The 9,559-nt window shown below is 41.9% G+C and overlaps 1 protein-coding gene across 2 annotated transcripts in view; it reads right to left on the bottom strand.

The window, feature by feature from the left end:
* The window catches only part of dpydb (dihydropyrimidine dehydrogenase b), a 21,885-nt gene extending 15,448 nt beyond the window's left edge, over nt 1–6,437 (bottom strand). The window contains exons 1-3 of one of the 2 annotated variants that reach the window (XM_079530027.1): nt 6,328–6,437; nt 392–502; nt 34–116 (exon numbers count right to left, since the gene is read on the bottom strand). In XM_079530027.1, coding sequence (XP_079386153.1) covers nt 34–38 — 5 coding nt within the window. In that variant the 5' untranslated portion in view covers nt 39–116; nt 392–502; nt 6,328–6,437. Of the gene's footprint in view, nt 1–33; nt 117–391; nt 503–5,542; nt 5,683–6,327 lie in introns of those variants that run through there. The other variant, XM_079530026.1, reaches the window with a different exon arrangement.
* Nucleotides 6,438–9,559: the final 3,122 nt, after the last annotated feature.

The following is a 9,559-nucleotide window of genomic DNA, read 5'->3' as shown; positions in this document are numbered from 1 at the left end:
AATACCCATAATGCATCGTGTATTCTCTCTCACCTCATTGCCTCACGCAGCGCTCCCCGTTCACTCAGTGTTGTATGTTTGATGTCATCAAAGTTGTTCTCCAACTTCACACAGGCCTAAAGGAGAGAGAGGACAAGCATTCAGGAGAACATACCAGGAAAACAGAGAGGTAAATGAGATGTAGAGAAGTGGATTGATAGAAAGAGGGACCAGTGAAAAGATTGTACCCCTGTAAATATTTAGAGCGTTACGAGCATTAGATTCTCTCAGTTACAAATAGGTAAATACACTTAGGAATTTAGTATGTGTGTCACGTGTGTGTGTGTCACGTGTGTGTGTGTGTGTGTGTGTGTGTGTGTGTGTGTGTGTGTGTGTGTGTGTTTTGTCTCACATCAGAGCACTTCTCAATATTCCTCTTCCAGTGTTTCTTTTCTCTCTGCTTGGTTGTCGTTGAGAAGGCCTGGGCATGAGTCTTCACACGGGGATTCAGAGCCAGAATGCTCTGTGACAAGTGACAACACATGAGAACCCATCAAAACCACATCAGAGCACACAGTAAAATCTAGTATAAAGTTTGACCATCACACAGTATTATTCACATTACGTTCATTTCAAACCAACCCTAAGCTGTTGCTTCTGATTTATAACTGTTGGAGAGATTATATTGTTATGGACCTCAAGATAAAATAAATTGTAATAAGTCTTTAAGGCGGCTGATAGAATATGTTTTGTCACACTGATGTACCTCTACTACCTCTATTACAGACAGTCTCTGTTTGAATATTTGAGATATATTTAAGAAAGTGAGATTTCAGTTAGTTTTTTATAAAAGACTGCTGGGTCACCGTACCATGTAGTGAACATTCCAGAGTTATGTGAATGAGCTTTGATTTCTCAACAGTGAACTTGAGCAAGGCAAACATAACCTCAGTTGCTCCTGTGGAGCTAATCAGTGACTGTGGTCGCTCTAGCCAGCTCAAACGTGTGTCTGCAATAATGTCAGAGTAATTAAAAGAGTTTTAAAACATTAAACTCATGAATTTACAAAGAAATACATATTGCTATAGTGATTGAGTAACTTGCCTATCTCTTGCCTTATCTCTTGATTACACTATCACACACATACAGTACACACACACACACACACACACACACACACACACACGCACACACACGCACACGCACACGCACACGCACGCACATGCCGTTCTGCTGGCAAAAGGTGAAAGAACATTCTAGGAAAAGTGGTCATGTTTTTGGTTAGAGTGGAGATGATAAGATAATGATTTAGCTGACAGGTCAGTGAGCTAGGGGTTTATGATTTATTTACAAAGTATTACTAGAAAACTTAGTAACATCTTCAACTTTATTCATTAAAATTCACTTAAAAAACACTTCCAAGAAATGCTACTTACTGTAAGATGTTTTATATGAATTATAGTAGGAGCTAATGTAATGGTATTTGATGATCAAGGTTGGGCTCAGTTCAATTTCAACTCAATCCAAATTAGAAGGCTTAGAAGACAAGTTAATTGCATTTTGCACTGACTACAACAGATTTATTTAAAATGTTTTCATCCAACTACTGTATACAGAGTTTGTCAAAATTCTTAATTTCATCATATGCCAAACAATGTATATAATATAAAGCAAGACATCCTGTGTAGGCTATAGGCAACAGAAATGCAAGTTATACAATTTAGGCATTTAGACGCTCTTAGTTTGTCAAGCAAGGGGGCAAGCCTCAGAGCAGCAGAAAGAGCCCATAGTCCCTCCTGTCAACCGGAGGCGGGTGGAACATGAGGGCTGACCTAGACCGTCAGTTGAAGTTCCCACCAGAGTTCTCACCACCAGACTTGCTGGGCAGAAATGCCCAGCAAGTCTTCTCAGTTGTGCTTACATCCATACATTTAGCCTTTGCATACGCCTGTAAGGTCGCTGAGGCTAGGGCAAGTGCTACGGCAAATGCTACGGGCTAAGATGGAGTCTGAAGAGGTGGGTTTTCAGACAATGGCGGAAGATTGGGAGTGAGTCTACAGTTCTAATTTCAATGGGAAGTGCATTTTATAGTTTTGGAGCCAGAAGGGAGAAGAGTTTGGGACGTGTGGAGCATTGTCCCGACGTTTTTAGTGAAGGTACTTCCAGCTTCCCTGCGTTGGCTGATCTGAGCGCGACGGTAGGGTCCGATCAAACTTGCAAGATATGGTCGTGCCATACCTTTGGTTGCTTTGAAGGCCAGCATCAGTTTTGTACTGTGCGGGCAGCGACCGGGAGCCTCTGAAAATAAAACTGAACTGAACTGAACCATGGAGTGCGTAATAGTGCGTAAACAGCTAAACCAACCTATGTCATATAGATAACATGTTTTGGTCATTTGATCTGCAAACACGGACAGACAGTACAGGACATTGTCCATCACCCTGGCCTCCCTCAAAATACATTACACTTATTAACAAGGTTGATAACAAGCAAACCAAGACGTGGGCTGTCAGAGAAGGTCCTGGATGAAAAACAACTGACTGTTATTCATTGCTTTGGAAACTGTCTTTTTGGGGAAGACAAAATGCAGTATACCACTATACCAATCAATAAAATGCAAGGTAACCCGTTTTGCACTTGTTTTTGACATATATAACTATGGTGTTTTTTTCTTCCTTTTTTTAAAAAGATTTTGTTTTGGGGCTATGAAAGCCCCAAAACAAAATCCTTTTAAAAAAGAAAATAAAGGCATGAAGCCTTTATTTATAGGACCTCGGTAGACTGAAAGAAAATGGGGAGAGATGGGGAGTGACACGCATCGGGATCGGGATTCGAAGTTTCGAACCCGCGACACACTGTCAGGCCGGACAGCTACGCCCGCGGTCCGGGCCAAAACTATGGTGTGTTATGCTAAAAGAAAAATCACAATAAATGAAGAAAAGAAAAGGAGTAAACTTTGGCATTTATCAAATACAGTCCACAAGCATCTTGTATTTTTCAATATTATATATCAATATTTTCCCACACCTGGGCATCAAAGGATAAACTAGAAATGCACTCTGTCGAGGTGCCAACTTACACAAGTAGGCCATACATGGCCTAGCAGAGCGCGCAAGTACTGCTACTAACTAATGTCTATTACAACTGCTGTTCTAAATCCTTTAGACCCGTTATTGACCTATACCAACCTTGAAATCACCATTCTTACCCTGACATACAAACATGCATACAGGTACATACCCAGCTGATCACCAAACGTACCTTAGTTAGTCATCAAGAATGGTGGTCCCTTATTGGCTGGTGGACAACACCGACATACGGTGGACAACACTGACATACATACCCAGCCAGTCGCAGTACTTGCGTGCTCTGTTTGCGCAAGTAACACATGCAATTTCATATGCCTTTCAAACGCATGTACTGAAGACTACCAACATTATGAATCACTTACATTACATGTCTACAACCAACCCCTAACAGGTCCCCCCATCGGAACGATCATCAGAGCAGCCATCATGCTGGGTGAAGATGAAACTGAATTTCCGTCATGGGATTAACAAAGATCTCCCACTCCCCTCCACAGATGAGGGGAGGGGATAGTACAATAAAATAAAAAGTGTTGCTTGCCTTAAACCATAGACCAGGAGAATCAAGTAAGTTTGGCTTTGATTGATTGATTGAAAATGTTATTCACAGTATGTAGAATGGGTAATACAAAAACTGTTACGAGGATAAAACCAGAAAAAGCACCAAGACTTGTTTACATCAGGGTCCTCCATTTTCAATTCATCAGAACATTTAAAAACGTACAATTTGTATAACGTACAATGTGCCTGTCATTCACACTCAACTTACAGTACAATAATCATTCCTCAGGGTAGATTGTCTATTTTAGCCTATATCTGGTACTTACATCACAGGTCAGTCAGATCATGTAAATGATTTACAAAATGAATTGCTCTGCCAAATATTATCCCGATGGCCTTTAATGCATGTCACTCCCCCATTTCCTGTCAGCCTACTGTCTATCCCTCCATAAAAATATAAAATAAAGGTGAAAAACATAAACAAATAAAATAAATTATTTGAGACTACATTTTCTGTTAAGAAGGTTCACCATTATTTGACACCTGGTACTTGGTAGAACCTTTATTTTTATTAAGATATTTTTGGGGGCTTTGTTATGCCTTTATTGATAGGTACAGTAGTTTGACAGGAAATGGGGAGAGAGATAGGGGGTGACATGCAGCAAAGGTCGTCGGGATCGGGACTCGAACCTGCGACACCCGCGTCAGGCTGGGTGCACAGGCGGCAAAACCTGCTTTTAGAGCAGTGGTTCCCAAAAGATGTTTAGCCCATGACCCAAAACAGAAATTAGACATTCGCCCGGTGTGCAGATCTACAAGCTCACAACGCGACGCTTCATGTCGCGTTGTGAGCTTGTAGATTTTCAATACTTTTAAAATATTTGTTCTAATTCATTCTATTTTTTCTTCATGAAATTACTGAAAAATCATTGAATTTTGTTTTTAATTGATGAAAAATGCATGCTTTTTTGGAAATGTTTTGAAATAATTCAAAACAAAATGTAGGACCCATAAAAATGGGTCCGCACCCAGTGTTTGGGAAACACTACCCTATAGAGAAGTGGCTAATAATTCCACTCCAATGGAGCCAGATTGCTGGTTCTAGCTTACATTTTTGAGCCAAATGCGAACAAAAATAAAAGCCTGTGTACCTAAGCTAATTCTAGCTGTGTGTAGACTTGGACAAAATGTTGACCCTGCAACACATCATGAATAGTAATTAGCTGGTAGAATAGAGAAGTGGAACTATAGACAGAGCAGGGGTAAAGGTATTGCACATGGTTTTATGTTTTATATTTTCTGCCATGGAACAGTACACTAAATGATCTGGCTCATCAATAGTCAGTAGTGGGAAGTCGGAGGTCAAGAAATTCCAGAGAAAAGAACTTAAAAGGGGGAAAAAAGGGAAAAAAAGCTCTGGACCACTAGCATATTTCTGATAATGCTTGGGCTGGGCTTGCTATAATTAATTAAATCAAGTCCTTAACAGTCATTATTTAATTTCAAACTTTTTCTTCCACACCACGCCTATTCATTCAAATATTTTCTTACATGGATTTATGAAAATGTTTAACATATCTTACAATTAACAAAATAATTAAATGTATTTGCATTTTAAAACATGTTTTCCCATGGACCACCTGCAGGCCTAATTATGCCATGGACTTACAGGGATACGATATTTCACTTTCATTTCAAACATGTTTGAAATATCCCTTTAACATCTCCAAGCAACATGAACATGTCAGAGTAGGTAGATTAAAGCGATGCTGGGCGTTGGTAGAAACTTGGATTCTATCTACTTCGTCAAATTAGGTTTACTCAGTCTACATCAACATACACTGTATTATTTATTATCTTTATATGTTGTCATCATCATGCCACATTTGGAATGCGCAACAAAGTGTTTGATGTGCACACTTTATTAAACTATATAGACATTTATCAGTATTATTAGAAAATAGACACAATTTTACCTCGATGTCAGCAAGGTCTTTACTCAGCATGGTGGTGGTCGGTTCTGATTAAAGTTCCAAAGGACCGTAAACTTCAGTGGCGCAGAAAATTCAGGATTTATAGAGGTCCGAATCACTGTCCGGGACTACTCTGTTCCAGGAAGGGCAAAGGACTGGTCCTTATTAACGATGCAAGACTCGAGGATTAGGAAAACTTTCACATGCATCCAGCCGGAGGTCAGACCGAGCTGATAAGAGTGTTAAGGGGTCGAAGTTCCCTTGGTGGGGGTGTGCAGTCAGGCACATTCCACCGTCCACGTGTAGTGGCAGAAAACAAGGCAGTGTGGTGATAGACTCGTGTAGCCTGACAGGTCACAAGTTTTAATCACGGGAATTACAGACAAATTCAGGGGCGTATAGCTCTGGTCCAGTCCAGTGGTCCATAGCCCTAAATTCCCCTAATTAGTCCATGGGCCAGACCAGAAGTGAGGGACATTTTTGGTGGCAAAATCTCTTTGCTACCATTTTGTTCGTTGGGTCCATAAAAGTACTTTGAGACATGATGGCATTTTCAAAAGAGTAGCTTTAATACTTTTTTGGGACAATCATTGTTTCCCCATTAACTCCCATTATATGCAGAGTAGGATTTTGTGCAGTTTACTGTAGGTGGTATCTATATATACAAGTGAGAAGTTGTACCCAACCCAGGAAAAGTGACCCAAAGTCACACACTGCATACATCACTGACACGTCACTGACACACTGCAACACACTACACTCACACGGCAGTCACGTCACACACTTACCCTCCGCGTCGCTCGGCCGCTATCTCCTCATATCGCGCCGAACGCCGACCCTCCACACCACCCGCGGAACATCACTCATTGCACTGACACCAACGTTGCCTCCCTTCCACACCCACGCCGGCATTGTATCTCTTCACAACAAACAATATCTCCCCAAGCACCCACACCCCCGCACGCACACACTCACATGTTGCCAGGTCTATGAAAACAAGCCCAGAAAAAATGCCATTCAACACGCTACTTACAACTCGCTTACAATTCGCGGACCTGGCAACACTGCATCCCGTGATTCCCCTCTTTTCATTGGCTGCACCGCCAACATTGTTGCCACGTCTATGTAACTCACATGTTGCCAGGTCTATGAAAACAAGCCCAGAAAAAATGCCATTCAACACGCTACTTACAACTCGCTTACAATTCGCGGACCTGGCAACACTGCATCCCGTCATTCCCCTCTTTTCATTGGCTGCACCGCCAACATTGTTGCCACGTCTATGTAAACAAGACCGCAAACCCTGATTTCCTACAGCCTACAGCCTATACTTACACACACTACCACTCGCTTACAATACGTGGACCTGGCAACACTACATCACCCCTTCCCAATGGCTCACAACCCCACCACGTGACCCAGTGGCGGCCGGTCCATAGGGGGCGCTGGTGCGCCGCACCACCATGCACAACCCCTGAATAAAACATGAATAAGAATGACGGAGAAACGACATCTGCAGCCTGTAATTTATTTACAATTAGCAATCCAGAAACGTAAATATTATATAATATAAGGAACCACTAACCAAAGGCAGTGATTAAAAGTTGTATTATGCTGCCACGTTGTATTATGCTGCCATGAAATGTCACATGTTGTTTACGTTGTGTGACGTTTCTGATTGGTTACTGAGTGTCACATGTTGCTGCGCGTTCATGTAGCCCTTGACTCTCAGCACTGAAGAGTAATGCCTTGCGGTCCACATGTCTTCAATACAAACGATAGGAAGCCACTGGGTCGCAAAATGTGTGCGATCAATGTTATTCACACCACAAACCACTTGGGGGCAGCATAAACATCACAACACAGTTTGACATATAGTTTAACACACAGTCAACACAGACGCTAGAAATACATGAATGATGAGCCACATGGAGCCAGGTAAAGATAATAATTCATTTTCATAATGGAACAACAAGACAATGACAAAAAAAAAAATGTAGCCTCAATCTACATGGAAAATGCAGTGACATTAGCCATGTTTGGCAATGCCATGTTTATTTTGTATTTTTAAAAGCCTTCCATTGAATGTGATGATACCTATAGTGCATGTTTTCTTGATATTTTTTATAGCGCCCTCTCTAGGACAAAAGTCACCAGCCGTGATACCTTTCACACTTCCGGAAACACTACCGGAACTTACACAGTACACACACACACACACACACACACGCGTGCACACACACACAGTGTACAGCCTGCCGGAAACCAAACGTAGAAGAAGAAGAACAACAACACAGGTTCTACACTGATTCTAACTTGGACGGAGAGCACCGCGATTACATACACAGTTACAATAATGCAAACACGACCGCGTCGACACCTGGCGTCGTACAATCAGGACGAACCGAGGCGCATATATGGATAAGAACAACAACACTACACGCACGCGCGCGCGCGCACGCGCTGCAGCACAAAATAGCTACATACAACGCGTGTCACTGTGGACTTCTGTATCTGTGGACTTCTGTATCGCAACGCGGGGCAACGCAACTCTGGGATGAGCGGGCCGAAGGCCCGCGAAATTCTAGTATGTTACAATTATGTTTGATTCACACTTATAATTACACACACACACACACACACACACACACACACACAAATGCTATGACATATAAGAGTATGTTATAAAAGTATATAAACATGTAGGCCTATAATAGTAATAAATTAGCATAATTAGCTAATTAATATTAATATTGAGAAGGATCTTACAGTCTAAGTCTGTTTTGATGTCCATAAAATAATGTCTTGTCATAATTAAGTTATGTAACCTTGATGACTTTAATCCTGGGGCAAGCCTTGAAGGAATCAAGCATGTCTGGTCTGGCTACTTTCAAGTCTTCATGCGCAAAACTGAAGCTGAGGATGTCCTGGTCGTGGACACCATGTCAACAGATGACCTGTCACCCTCTTGGGGTTCCTAGCAAGATGTCCCTGAGGGCTTAGCAGTCACTACTTATTGAAATGACCAGTTGCCCTCTGAAAGATCTGAGGAAACAACAGTCCGACCTCCACCACACCCGGATATCCCTATCTGGTCAGCATATAACTCAATCCTGGCATCCGAGAAGCCTTTGACAGAGGTCTTCGTGCTTTGCATTTGAGATGAGATAAGACGAGATGGGATTCAATGTATTGTCAATGTACAGTACAGTACAGCACAGCGAAAAGTATTTTTGCATCTCACCAAAAATACTTTTCGCTGTACTGTACTGTACTGTACTACCTTATGAATGGCAAACACTGATAACAGTCTTGAAGCAGACACAACGGATGTACTGCATGATCACTGGAATACCGATAAGCTTGGACCCAACACCATAGATAGAAGATAGTTGGCTTGATGGAGCCTGGAAATAGGCAAATACAGTATACAGTATATGGCCCTACCACAACAAGGCATACTAGAAGAAAAGAACAAGAATAGTGCTGTAGAAGCACACATGAAAACAGTCCTATTTCCCAACCAGAACGGTTCATGTGCAGAGTCAGTGCAGCTGGTTGAGACTTGAGAGCATGAGCAGCAGGCCATGCTACTACAATAAAATTCTGGAGGAAGATCCCGAAATTGGGGAACTTTACCTTTCTTTTCTCAATGTGCTATGAAACTACGTCCCCTCTGATTCCCCTCTATAAGACAAGAATTCATCAATGTACATTTCATGTTCAATAAGAATCAGATCCCTGTGCCATTGGATGAATAATGCACTTCACATCACAAAGGTCACTGTAGGCCTTGTGGACATAGGAGGAGAGAGCAAGGTCATACTCAAAATGCTGTCCAACCAGAAGAGGACCATATGACTCGTGACACATCACACCACCATATATGGCCATCAGTCCATCACGCCTTGTGACACGATCCATATATGGCCGTCTCAATATATGAAGATCACGACACTGCCCTCATCAAACCCTGGATAGCCATACATGGAGAAGACTGGATCATCACCTAGATCTGCA

The sequence above is a fragment of the Electrona antarctica genome, assembly GCF_951216825.1.
Source record: "Electrona antarctica genome assembly, chromosome: 19".
Classification (NCBI taxonomy): domain Eukaryota; kingdom Metazoa; phylum Chordata; class Actinopteri; order Myctophiformes; family Myctophidae; genus Electrona; species Electrona antarctica.
This window is presented reverse-complemented; position numbering and strand designations above follow the sequence as displayed.